General features: G+C 39.2%; 1 protein-coding gene across 1 annotated transcript in view; it reads left to right on the top strand.

Moving 5' to 3' along the window:
- The window catches only part of KIAA1210, a 49,166-nt gene that overhangs the window by 14,463 nt on the left and 20,888 nt on the right, over positions 1-13,815 (top strand). The window contains exons 4-6 of the mRNA XM_009439563.5: positions 4,118-4,244; positions 4,870-5,004; positions 8,192-8,347. Of these exons, the coding sequence (XP_009437838.2) occupies positions 4,118-4,244; positions 4,870-5,004; positions 8,192-8,347 (418 nt within the window). The remainder of the gene's footprint in view (positions 1-4,117; positions 4,245-4,869; positions 5,005-8,191; positions 8,348-13,815) is intronic.

The following is a 13,815-nucleotide window of genomic DNA, read 5'->3' as shown; positions in this document are numbered from 1 at the left end:
CCACTTAAATGGTAAAATTCAACATTTTTTGTAAATCCACAGAGTTGTACAATCATCATCATAATAAATTTTGGAACTTTTTCATCACCTCAAAAATAAACTCCTGTACCCATTGACCAGTCCTCCCTATTCAACCTTCCCCCAACGCCCGCCAGGCCCTAGAAATCATTAACCTGCTTTCTGTCTCTGTGGATTTACCTATTCTGGACATTTCACATGAGTGGAAGCTGGTCTTTTCTTATTGACTTCTTGTACTCATTATAATGTTTTCAAGGTTCATTCATGTTGTAGCATGTATCAGAATTTCATCCTTTTTGCTACTGACTGTCCATTGCATGACTATACCACATTTTATCCATTCATCAGTTAATGGATATTTGGGTTGTTTCCACCTTTTGGCTATTGTGAATAATACTGCTGTGAACATTTGTGTATAAGTTTTGGGGCAGATATATGTTTTTATTTCTCTGGGATATATACCTAGGAGTGGAATTGTTGGGTCAAATGGCCGTTATATATTTAACCTTTTGAGGCACTGCTAGACTGTTTTCCAAAGTGGCTGGACCACTTTAACACCAGCAATGTATGGGGGCACCACCAGCAGTGTATGGGTGTTCCAATTTCTCCACAACCTTGCCAATGCTTGTTATTATCTGAATTGAATTTTTGATTCTAGCCATTCTAGTGGGTGTGAAATGGCATCTCATTATGGTTTTGAGTTGTATTTCCCTGCCAACTGGTGATGTTGAGCATCTTTTCATGTACTTGTTGGCCATTTGTATATCTTTGGAAAATATATTTGTATATCTTTCTTGTTTGGAGAAATGTCTATTCACATCTTTTTTTATTTTCTAATTGGGTTATTTAAATTTTTATTATTGAATTCCTTAAGAATTCAATAAAAAGAATTCCTATTAGTAAGAAAGAGTTCTTTATATGTTTCAGATCCAAGACTTATCAGATATATAATTTGCAAATATATTCTTCCATTACGTAGGTCATCTTTTCATTTTCTTGCTAGTAACCTTTGATGCACGAACATTTTTAATTTTTATGAAATCCATTTGTATTAGTCCATTCTCACTGCTATAAAGAACTACCTGACACTGGGTAATTTATAAAGAAAAGAGGTTTAATTGACTCACAGTTCAATCATGGCAGAGGATAAAGGGGAAGCAAGGCACGTCTTACATGGTGGCAGTAGAGAGAGAGTGCAAGCGGGGATGCCACACACTTTTAAGCCATCGGCTCTCATGAGAACACACTCACTATCACGAGAACAGCATAGGGGAAACTGCCCCCATGACCCAATCACCTTCCACCAAATTCCTCCCTCGACATGTGGGGATTACAATTTGACGTGAAATTTGGGTGGGGACACAGAGCCAAACCATATCACTATTTATCCATTTATTTTTTCTTTTGTTACTTGAGCTTCTGGTGTCATATCTAAAAATCCATTGCCAAATCCAAGATCACAAAGATTTACTCCTATGTTTTTTCTAAGAATTTTATAGTTTTAGCTCTCATATTTAGGCCCTTAATCCATTTTGAGTTAATTTTTAAAATTACACTTTAAGTTCTGGGATACATGTGCAGAAAGTGCAGGTTTGTTACATAGGTATACATGTGCCATGGTGGTTTGCTGTACACATCAACCCATCATCTACATTAGGTATTTCTCCTAATGCTATCCCTCCCCTAGCCCCCCACCCCACAACAGGCTCCAGTGTGTGATGTACCACCCCCCATGTCGATGTGTTCTCATTGTTCAGCTCCCACTTATGAGTGACAACATGCGGTGTTTGGTTTTCTATTCCTGTGTTAGTTTGCTGAGAATGATGGTTTCCAGCTTCATCCATGTCCCTGCAAAGGGCATGAGCTCATCATTTTTTATGGCTGCATAGTATTCCATGGTGTATATGTGCCACATTTTCTTTATCCACTCTATCACTGATAGGCACTTGGGTTGGTTCCAAGTCTTTGCTATTGTGAATAGTGCTGCAATAAACATACATGTGCATGTGTCTTTATAGTATTTTTATATATGGTGTGAGATAAAGGTCCAACTTAATTCTTTTGCATGTGGATACCCAGTTGCTCCAGCACCATATGTTGAAGAGACTATTCTTTTTTCATTGAATAGTCTTGGCACCCTTGCTGAAAATCAACCATAGATGTATAGGTTCATTTCTGAACTCTCAACTCTATTTCATTGATCTATATGTCTATCTTTATGCTAATGCTACGCTGTCTTGATTACTGTAGTTTTATAGTAAGCTTTGAAATTGAAGTATAAGTTATCCAACTTTGTTCTTCTTGTTCAAGATTATTTTGGCTATTTGTGGTCCCTTGCATTTCACTATGAATTTTAAGATCAATTTTCTGGAAAAAAAAAAGCCAGCATGAAATTCAGTAGCTATTGCATTGAATCTGTAGATCATTTTGTGAAGTACTGCCATCTTAACAAGTTTAAGTCTTCCAATGAATGAACATGGGATTTCCTCTCATTTATTCAGGACTTTGGCATTTTTTCTCATCAGTGTCTTATAGTTTTCAGATTATGAGTTTTGCACATCTTTTGTTAAATTGACTTTTAAGTTTTTATTCTTTTGTTGCTATTGTAAAGGGAAGTGTTTTCTTAATTTCATTTTCAGATTGTTCATTGCAAGTGTATAGAAATACACTTGCATCCTTCAACTTTGATGAATTCATATCTTCTAGTCATTTTTAGTGTATTCATTAAGAGTTTTATATACAAAATTATGTCATCTGTGAATAGAGCTAATTTCACTTCTTCCTTTCCATTCTGGATGGCATTAATTTCATTTTCTTACCTAATTTCCCGGTCTATAATCTCCCATACAGTGTCGAATAGAAATGATAAAAGCAGTCATCCTTGTCTTGTTCCTGATCTTAGGGGGAATATATCCAGCCTTCACCATGATATTAGCCGTGGTTTGTCACAGATATCTTCTATCAAGATTGAGTGCATTTATCATGGAAGGGTGTTGAATTTTACAAATGTTTTTTCTGCATCTATTGAAATGGTCATATAGTTTTTGTTTTTATTCTATTGATACAGTGTTTGGCATTCACTGATTTTCATACATTAAGCCAATCATTCCTTGTAAATCCTACTTTGTCATGGTATACAATTCTTTTTATATGCTGTTGGATTCAGTTCGTGAGTGTGTTATTGAGGATTTTTGCATCTATATTCATAAGAGATATTGGTCTGTAGTTTGCTCTTCCTGTGATGTCTTTGGTTGAAATTTTTTAAAGGTAAAATACATTACCACACTCCAAAAAGGAGTCTTTCATGTCTTTAGCCTTTCATTTGTTTTTATCTTTCTTCTGATTTTTCTTAACATGTAATTATCATCAACCTGGCACCATTCCCAATCAGAAGGTATTTTCATCTGGATTTAGAAAGCTTGGGGAAGGGAGGTGCAGGTGGTACATAGGATGACTTTGAAAATAGGATAGATATATTGTAGAGCTCTTGTGTGAAAGAGGAAAGGATCTGATGAATTAAAGCCTTGTGTATCTGTGAAGATCTTTGATATTTTTTAAAATCAAAACAAAATCACGAGAGAAATTTGGATGTGAAAGATCTTTTATAATTCTCACTGTAATAATAACAAAACTCATGGCCTTTCCTCCCATTCCCCGGAATTGCCACTATTGAATTATATACTTTAAATGGGCAAAATGTATGGCATGTAAACTATATCTCAGTAAGACTGTTATGTAAAAAGGATATGTGCTCATAATGTAAAAATTAAAATTATACAGAAGGACATGAAGTAGAAAATGAAAATTTCATTCCTGTCCCTAGTGCGCCATTCCTCAGAGGGAACCACCTCTAACAATTTGTGGATATCCTTCTAGACTTTTTTCTTTGAATATGAACTATATATGTGTGTATATATTAAATGGGACCATACTATTATCTTTTTCACTTACTATCTCATGAGCCACTTTCTATGTCAGCACATATGCATCCCTGCTCTCCTTCTGAGGTATCTATGGTAGGCCATATTATGAATATACATTTGTCTTCAGTTCCCATGGCCCTTGGGTTGCTTTTACAAGACCTTTCCTTTCTGTCCAGGGCCAAGAGCAGCATGGGGAGCAAAGCCCTATCCCATGATAGCATCTTCATGTTGGGTCCTGAGCCTGAAAGATCAGCAAGTAAAATGTTTCCTTCTATGGATCCCCAGAGAGGCAGACCTCAGCAGGTAATAGTGGACTCGAGCATCAGTGTCTAATTGGACTACTTCTCTTCTGTTCCCTACTCTAACCCTGCCAAAATTAAAAGGAGTGGGAACTTGTTTCTGCTTCTCAGCTGATCCTACCCCCACAGGGCTGTTGTAAGCCTTGAGTGACAGAATGTATAAATATATAATGTGCCTATTACCTGGCACACAGTGTTGATTAGTATTGCCATATTCACTTCTTTTTTTTTTTTTTTTTGAGACAGGTCTCACTCTTGTCACCTAGGCTGGAGTGCAGTGGCATGATCATGGCTCACTGCAGACTCAACTTCCCAGGCTCAGGTGATCCTCGCAGCTCAGCTTCCCGAGTAGCTGGGACTACAGGCCTGTAACGCCTGGATGATTTTTTGGTACTTTTTGTGGAGACAGGGTTTCACCATGTTGCCCAGGCTGGTCTCAAACTCCTGGGCCCAAGCAACCCTTCCGCCTTGGCCTCTCAAAGTGCTGGGATTACATGCGCGAGCCACCGTGCCTGGCCTATATTCACTTCTCTTAACACACCATAAGAATAATTATTTTGGCTGCGACATTCCACTGTTTATGTGCTGGCATACCAATCCTCAAGTTTTTTTCTCTCTCTCTTATACAGAGATCCCATATTTCCAGAACTCTGCCTAAACCTAGGAGTAAGGTTCCTGGAGTTGTGTCTGGAGCCATGTCAGGAGCTGTGCTTCAAAATGTGCCTACAAGTGCAGTCTGGGTTGCTGGCCCCAAGATCACTGAGGTAACAAAGTGGAATTGTTCAGAGCATGGGCAGCTGAGTCAGAAAGACAGATCTATGCTTGAATTCCTACTCTGCTACTTACTGGCTGTGTGACCCCTGGGCTAGTTGATTAACTTCTCTGGGCCTTCTTTTCCTCATCTACAGTGGGTATAATATTAACATCTACCTCAAAGGGTTGCTTGTGAGGATTGAATGAAGACTCAGAGAAGTTAAAGATATTGCTCAAGCCCACCCTGGTAGTAAATTGTAGACTTGGAAATCTGACCCAGGTGTATTAAACTCAAACCCCATGATCTTTCCATTACCCCAAGATGCTGAACTTCTTTATACCTGCCTGGACAGAAAGAAGGGTACACCTTAGCACCTACATAATGTAGCATGTATGTAGCATCTTGCCTCCAGCTAATCCTAAACTTATGGTAGGGATCCATTGCTCAGTCAGAGTATAGCTCTGATCCAGAAATGCTTCAGGGGGAGCTGAAGATATTGTCAAGGAGACAACCCTTAACAGCTGCCTTCCCCGTCTCAGCCTGTGGGTGGAATTATGCCCAAAGGTCCCTGTGTAAGTGGGAAGAGAACAAGGAGGAGACCCTTCTCCACTGGAGAGATGATTATTTTCCATTTGGCAAGAGGTAAGTGGGGCTTATTTCTGACATGTCTGTTAAGACCCCACATCTCTCACTCTGGTTTCCTTTCTTCTGGATCCATTAGCTATAGAGGAGAAAACACTGAGATAGACACTAATGGTGTTGACCCTAAAGTTGTTAAGCAGCCCCTAGGGTCAGAAGACTATTTCCCTCTTGTACTACAGCAGGAAAAGTCACTTCCATGAACTATTCAATCTTCAGTTTTAAACATCAACACTAGCTTTCACTCACCTCCATAGTTACACTCCCTGCAGCCTCATGACCATGACCAAGTGGCACAGGGTTCTCACATTCAGAAAGAGGAAACTGGTTTCTTGGACTCCTCCTTCTTTCCCCTCCTCTCTAAGTCCCAGCAACAGAGAGACTCATATAGCAGAGATATTCCATTTTTTTAAAAAAATTATTTTTTGTGAAAATTAAAGGAAAATATTCTAGGGGCATTACTTCTCACAAGGAAGTGGTTGGGGAAGGCCACAATAGCCTAAAGGCAAGCTTTCTTAAATGTTTGGCTTGGGCCTATACCTCACACTTTTGGCCTGATCCCTTAGTTGATACCCTGGAAAACAAGGCTGAAGACAACATAGGGTATTAATAGGACCTAAGTTATCAACAACCAACCTGACCTTTGCATGGGAAATTTCCCTTAAGTACCAAAATGACAACCCCAATGGAAGGATGGTTGATAGCATTAAGTCAAGGGTCCTGACACCCAGTGCTACATAAAAGCTGGGGCAAGCGTGAAATTGGCCAGTGGGGTCAATTCCCTTGAAGGGGCAGGATTCTAATGGATTAAGTGACATTCAGAACAACGAGGAGATTGTTAAAGAAGAAATCCAGGTATACAGTTATGTCAGAAATACTGACACTGAGCCAATTTTATTTCCTGCCAGATTTTCACCTGATGTCCTATCTGAAGTGTTAGGAATGTGGATGCCTACATTACTCTCCAAGACATTTTCTGTTCCCTTTATTTGAGCACAAATAGTTAAAAAGATACAATGGCAGATTATTAGCATCTTGCTGTTGTTGAATCAAATTGAATTTAGTCATTTAAGAAACTGAGACTTCAAAACAGTTTTTCTTACTGCTCACAGGCTTGACTGTCCCTCAGCCCTTCTTAAGGAAGCAGGCACACCATATGTTCTGGTTGTTGCCTTTAAACGTCTTGAACTTGGGCTTCAGTATGGGCTCTCCCTTTTCTGGCTCTTATAATTAGGAGACACGAGTTCACAGTGATCAAGAACAAGGGCTATCAAGCTGGACAGACCTTTCAAATGCTTGCTCTGCCACTGAAAGAATTAGGGCAGGTTACATCATCTCTCAAATTTTGTTTTCCCCATCCGTAAAATGGAGCCCACAATAGCAAATGCTTCAAAGAATTGTTGTGAGGCTTCAGTGAGATGTATCTATGGAGAGCACTCTCTGCTTAGCACATTGTAAGCTCTTAGTAAAAGTTAGTTGTCATTATTGTAATTATTATTATTAAAGCTGGGCTTGGAATTGGTTGATATGGCCTCTCCCCAAGAGCTCCCAATGGGGCCTGGTAGTAATAAGGAAGCACTGGAGACACTGGCCAGGAGCACCCCAGGAGCATAACCTTTGTAAGCTTCGCTGTGGTTCCTTCTTTGGCTACATTGTCTGAAGGCTATCTGCCCTGAGCTGAGCAGAGTCTACAACAGAAGCAAGTATGTCAGCTTCATGACCGCAAGAATTTGTTTTGTTTATTGTTGTAGGCCCATTTCCTGGAATGGGGTGTAATGCATTGTAGATGCTTAGCCAGTATTTGTTAAAGATAAAAAGCAGGGATTCTGACCCACATCAAGAGGACCATGGCAGGGACCAGTGCCTCAAAGTCAAGTGTACCATTTTCTTCAAAATGGAATCAACTAAATTGTCTGCTGAATCCCAAGGAAAGCCCAAATGATAAATTTTTGTCCCTTTAGGAAACCATTCCATAGATTTTCTTTAAAATCTATAGATTTTTAAATTCTGTAGATTTTCTTTAAAATCCCAGAAAATCATTATTGACATGATTAAGATAAGCAACTAACACAGTCAAGATTCAATCCAAATAATTCCTTGAATAATAGGAGCAAAGAGTGCAGTTTGGATGCCAATTCCAGGTCATAACTCAAAGACTCGCCTCTATGAGAACCGGACTTCCAAAGTCAAATTCAGACATTAAAACAAAGATCAGAACTAAATGAGATTTGTATTTAACATCAGTAAGGAGATAACATCAGGATTCTGATCTTGCACGAACAAGCAATTTGAAGTTTCTGTCTTTGTTTGGGGATTGGCAAAAGTGTGCAGCACCCCAGAGGGGAAATCAAGGCTAGTAGTCTTTGGTTTGAGTAGGTACTAGGAATGAAGACGGGGAGGTAGGAAATTCTTCCCTGGGCTTATTTTTTTCACTTTGGATTCTTAGTCCTTCAACCAACTTTGGATTCCTTACTCTTATTAAAGAATAAGAGAAAACCACTAATTTGAGGAAGAGAGCACAGGTTTTAAATTGTTCCTTCTATTCTCCCTCTTGACAGAACCCACCATCACGCCGACGCCGACTCAGCATCATCCCACCTGTTATCCAACCTGAAATAATTTCTAAGAACTTGGTAGAAATCTCTCTCGATCATGAGTCACCTAAGAATCCACAAAAGAAGGCTTTACCACATAAGAGTTTGACAGCGACTCAGGTGAGTATATATTAAGGGACAGGTTGAGGGGCCTCACAGATCAGAGGCATAACTTCTTCTTGTATCATCTATTCTCCCGCTGGAGCTCAACACTAGGGGGATGATTGGGGAAGGACCTGACATTCTTGGCTTTTGATTTGCATGGTGGTTTTCCATCCAATTCTACAAACCAAATAATCACCATTTTAATGTATAAGCAAGGGAAGATAGTATTTTTGAAAAAATAATAGTTTGCAGATGTTTTGAGTTATTTCATGAAGATAAAAATACAGACTTTTACTGAAGCATAGACTCTACACTTAGAAATCCAAAAAATATCAGAGGTTAGGACATATAGTATTATTTGATAGACACATATCCATGTGAAAAATCAGTTGACACGTGAGAGGGCGATGTGTCTATTTCATATGTCTAGGTTTGTCAACCAGATAATATCAATCAGCGTATAGTAGTGTGTGCTCATATCAACACTTCCATTCTCAAACTAATGTGTGTTTAATTGAATTGGTTGTTGGTGAACTTGAAAAGGCTCTGAGAGTGAGGTAGAGTTTAGAATGATTAACCTTTGGAAATAAAAAGTAAACAGAAACCTAATTTATAGGGAAGAGAATTGGCCAGTCAGAACAAAACTCTATTTTGATGTTAAAAGATCCTATGAAGTGAAGCAGCCCTCAGTTAGATATGTCAACAAAGAAATTAGGTTAAAACCAAAGTTAAAGCACAGACTGGTAGTAGGTGGATGGATGCTTATTGTTTTATGGATCTGGGCTATGACTACAAGTATTTTCTGCAGAATGCCACTTAATCAGATGAATTGGGATGTATAATCTGAACTAGTGGAAGGATTGAATTAGATAACATTTTTTATTGTAGTAAAATACAGATCACATAAAATTTACCATTTTAACCATTTTAAAGTATACAATTCAGTGACAGTACATACATTCACAATGTTGTACAATCATCACCACTATCAAGGTCCAGAACCTGTTTGGTTCTCCAAAATGGAAACCCCGTTCCTATTAAGCAGTCATTCACCATTCGTATCTCCCATCAGCCCCTGACAACAACTATTCTGCTTTCTATCTCTGTACTTGCCTACTCTGGATATTTCACGTAAATGGAATCATACAATATGTGGCTTTTGTGCCGGCTTCTTTCACTTAGCATAATGTGTTTGAGGTTCATCCATGTCGTGACATTTATCAGTACTTCATTTCTATTTATGACTAAATAATACTTCATTATATGGATGTACCACATTTTGTTTAGCCATTCATCCATTGATAGACACTTGTGTCCTATCTACCTTTTGGTTATTGTGTATAGTGCTATTATGAACATTCTTGGACAAATTTTTGTTTGAACACCTGTTTTCAATTCTTTTGGGTATATACCTAGGAGTGGAATTGCTGGGTCATGTGGTAACTCTATGTTTAAGTTTTTGAGGAACTACCAAACTGTTTTCCCCAACAGCAGTACCACTTTACATTACATCCCCACTAGCAATGTATGAGGGTTCCAATCTCTCCACATCCTGGCTAACACTTGTTAGGTTCCTGTTTTAAAAAAATTATAGTCATGCTAGTGGGTGTGAAATAGTATCTCATTGTGGTTTTGATTTGCATTTCTCTAGTAAATAATGATGTTAAGTATCTTTTCATGTGCTTGTTAGCCATTTGTGTATCTTCTTTGGAGAAATATCTATTTCTCCTTTGCCCATTTGTTAATTGGGTTATTTATCTTTTTGTTGTTGAGTTTGTAAACCAGAAAAGTACCTAAGACAGGTCAGAAACAATTTGGAAATTTTATTTTGCCATGGTTAAGGATGTGCACCTGGGAGGCAGGTCTGTGCCTTTCTCCAAAGATAATTTTGAGGGCTTCAATGTCTAAAGGGGGAAAAGGCGGATATTGGGGAAAGATGACCACATTTTTAAAAGGTGTGGGAAGATAAGAGACAAATGGTTGCATTTTTTTGAGTCTTTGATCAGCCTTTCACTGAATACACAATTTACATGTGAGAGGGGGTAGAGGAATAGTCACTTATGCCTTCATCTTCCTCAGTGAATCTGCATTTTTACATCAGAAGAAGCAATCAAATATGCATTTGTCTCAGGTGAGCAGAGGGATGAGTTTGAGTTTTGTCCTTTGTCCCACACCTGTGAAGATAAGCTATCAATATACATTGTCAGGGTAAAATTCTTACAGCTTAAAGTTTGGGCTGATTAAATTCCCTGGCCTCAGTCACATTGCAGGATAAATGCTGGTATTTAACATTTGGGGGTTAAGTTATTCCACTGAATTGGCTAATAAAGAGTTAATTTTGAGTGCTACAAGTATGCCTCTTTTTATAATATCTCATGCTTTACCTGGATGGCTTACACCATAATTCCCCAGCATTGTATACAAATAAGTCTCCGAAGCCCAGAGCCATCTTTTTTTTTTTTTTTTTAAAGCAATCTTCTGCTGCATATGCCTGTAGTCCCAGATACTCGGGAGGCTGAGGCAGGAGGATCACTTGAGGTTAGGAACTCCAGGCTGTAGTGCACTATGATCATGCCTGTGTGTAGCCACTGTACTTCCACCTGGGCAATGTAGTGAGACTCTGTCTCTAAAATGAAATAAAATTTTAGTTTTAAAATCCGCTAATACATCAAAGGAGAACATAATGCTCCCTCCCATGATTGTATACAAATTTACAACTTTCAAAGTGACTTTCCTTATATAGTTACATTTGATTCTCTCAATAACTCTGTAAAGCAGATAGGAAAGATTCTCATTATAGATGAAAAAAAATTGAGGTTCAGAGAGGTGAAGTGACTTGGCCAAGGCCACAGAGCCAATCAAAGATAGAGCTGGGGCTTGATCCCAGGACTCCTGACCAAATCCATAGCATTTTTCACTGAACTATGTGGCTTCTAGCAGTCCTCTTTTTATAACCAATGCCCAGCAATAGCAACGACAGCTAACATTTATCAAGACTTTCTTATGTAACGGGCACTGTGTTAAACACTTTCCTTGTATAATTTTATTTAATCTTTACAACAACAAACCAAAGTATGTATTATGATTATTCCCATTTTACAGACATGAAAACTGAGGCTCAAAAGGGCTAGGGAACTTGCTCAAGGTCAGACAGCCAATAAGTGGTATAGCTAGGATGTCATATTCAGGCCTATTTGGTTTCAAAGTCCATGTTCTTATTCTCTATACTAGTTAAGAAATTGAAGAGATTGTGATAGAAGGGGGCTGCAGGGAATACCAGAAATTCCATCTCTAAGAACTTTCAAGTTGGCAAAAATATTGACCACAACAGCTTTTAAGTAACATAGATTTTGAATGAAGCAGCAGCTGTGCAGGAACTCTCAGGAATGGGCACAGAAGCCACTTTGCCACACCCAGGGAATTAAAATCCCTACAGCCATTATTGGGTCTCACACTCTGTGCCAGTACCTCTTGGTGCAGAAGTCTCCCACCAAGAACCACATTTCCCACCAAGAGTCGCTTCTTCTTGTGGAGATAGACACATGCTTTTAGCTTTTGACTCACATAGAACCCAACTCTCCAACATCCCAGTGTCAGTTTCAGAATGTATTTTTTCTCAGAGTGACAGCTTTATGGGCCAAATGCTTGATGAAATCTGGGCCTAGACAGCCACCTGGTAATCCCCTTATTTAAGACATTACAATCAGAGCTTTCCTTTGTTCCAAGAAGACAGTCAACCTTCTCTCTATCCCTGCTCAAAAGGGGAAAACCCTAGCATCATACAACAGAAAAAGAAATCATTAAAAAGGACTACCAAAATGTGCATTATTGACTAAACTCCTTTGCACTTGGTCTAGAAACTTGACAGAAGGGAAAAAAGAAGTGAAAATGTGTTATTATTTTCCAAAGAGCAGCCCTTATCCCAGCTAACAGCAAAAGAGTGTCCAGCTCTCTACTAACCAGTGCTGAAGAATCCTTTCCCCTGGCCCAAGGTCCAACCCAGGTTCCTTCTCTAAGAAGATTCTGGATTAGTAGGTACCAGGCCGGGCACATCTCCCAGATGTTGAGGCACAAGGAGCCCATTTAATTCCAGATATTAATCTGAAGATATCTGTGCTAAACTCTCTCTAAAACACAGGAGAAGAAATGAAAACATCTCAGCTGTACTTAATAATATACATAATGGACCAAATGTTCTCCTTTATAAGTGGGAGCTAAATAATGTGTACACGGTGGACATAGAGTGTGGAAAATAAACATTGGAGATTTGGAAGAGTGGGAGTGAGGGAGGAGGGTGAGGGATGACAAATTACTTAATGAGTACAACGTATATTATTTGGGTGATGGTTACAGTAAAAATAAAAGCTCAGACTTCACCTCTATGTGATATATCCGATATATCCATGTAATAAGCTACGCTTCTACCCCTTAGATTTATACGAACGAAAAAATAATATGCAGATTGGGTTCAGACAGGGTATGTTGGCTGTCAGAGTGCGTGGAAGGAGAAGTAGGGTTGGAGGGGAGTGAGGATGGAAAAGTAGAGAAAGGTGTCCCACTTTCTCCACTCGTTTTTCTTTCAGAATTCTGCCAGGAAGGGATTCTATTTGCTTTTCTTGGGCAACTCATAAAATCCTGTGGTTGGCTTCTGTGGTAGCTTTTTTTTTTGTTTTTTAAAGACAGTCTTGCTCTGTTGCCCAGGCTGGAGTGCAGTGGCACAATTTCGGCTCACTGCAACCTCCACCTCCCGGGTTCAAGCAACTCTCCTGCCTCAGTCCCCCGAGTAGCTGGGACTACAGGTGTGCACCACCATGCCCGGCTATTTTTGTGTGTGTGTGTGTTTTTAGTAGAGACGGGGTTTCACCGTGTTAGCCATGATGGTCTCGATCTCCTGACCTCGCGATCTGCTAGGATTACAGGCGTGAGCCACCATGCCTGGCCTGTGGTAACTCTTCTAAGTTGCTGCTAACCAATAGGACTGAGGGAAAGAGGACCTAAGAAGGCCTAAGAAGGAGCCACACTTCCCAAAAGGAATCCATATATTTCTGACTCCTGTTCTAAGGCAACTGATGGGATTATTCCTGAACTTGCTGTACTCATATTTGAAAATGGGAGCCGTTCTCTTCATCCTAGAGGACTAGGCATTGGTTCTCAACTTTGGCTCCTGGAAGACTCATTTGGAAACCCTGTTAAAGCTATTCTAAAGCCTTTCCCCTGATCTTCTTACTCATTAGGTCTTGATATGTCCCCGAAATGTGCTTTTTCAACACTCATTCCAGGTGATTTTGGTGCTGGGGGATTCCAGACCATACATTGAGAAATACTGTGTAGAGTTCCAGAGAGTGTATAGTTTATTTAATTCACTGGTGAGTTAAGGGAAGTCATAACATATACATATAATCTATACCCACATAACATACTCTAAACCTAACAACAGAGATCCTGTTAAGACTGTTTTAAATCATATGTCTGAGCTTGAGCTC

Source organism: Pan troglodytes, chromosome X (assembly GCF_028858775.2).
Source record: "Pan troglodytes isolate AG18354 chromosome X, NHGRI_mPanTro3-v2.0_pri, whole genome shotgun sequence".
NCBI lineage: Eukaryota > Metazoa > Chordata > Mammalia > Primates > Hominidae > Pan > Pan troglodytes.
The sequence above is the reverse complement of the archived record's forward strand: the minus strand, read 5'-3'. Positions and strand labels throughout refer to the sequence as shown.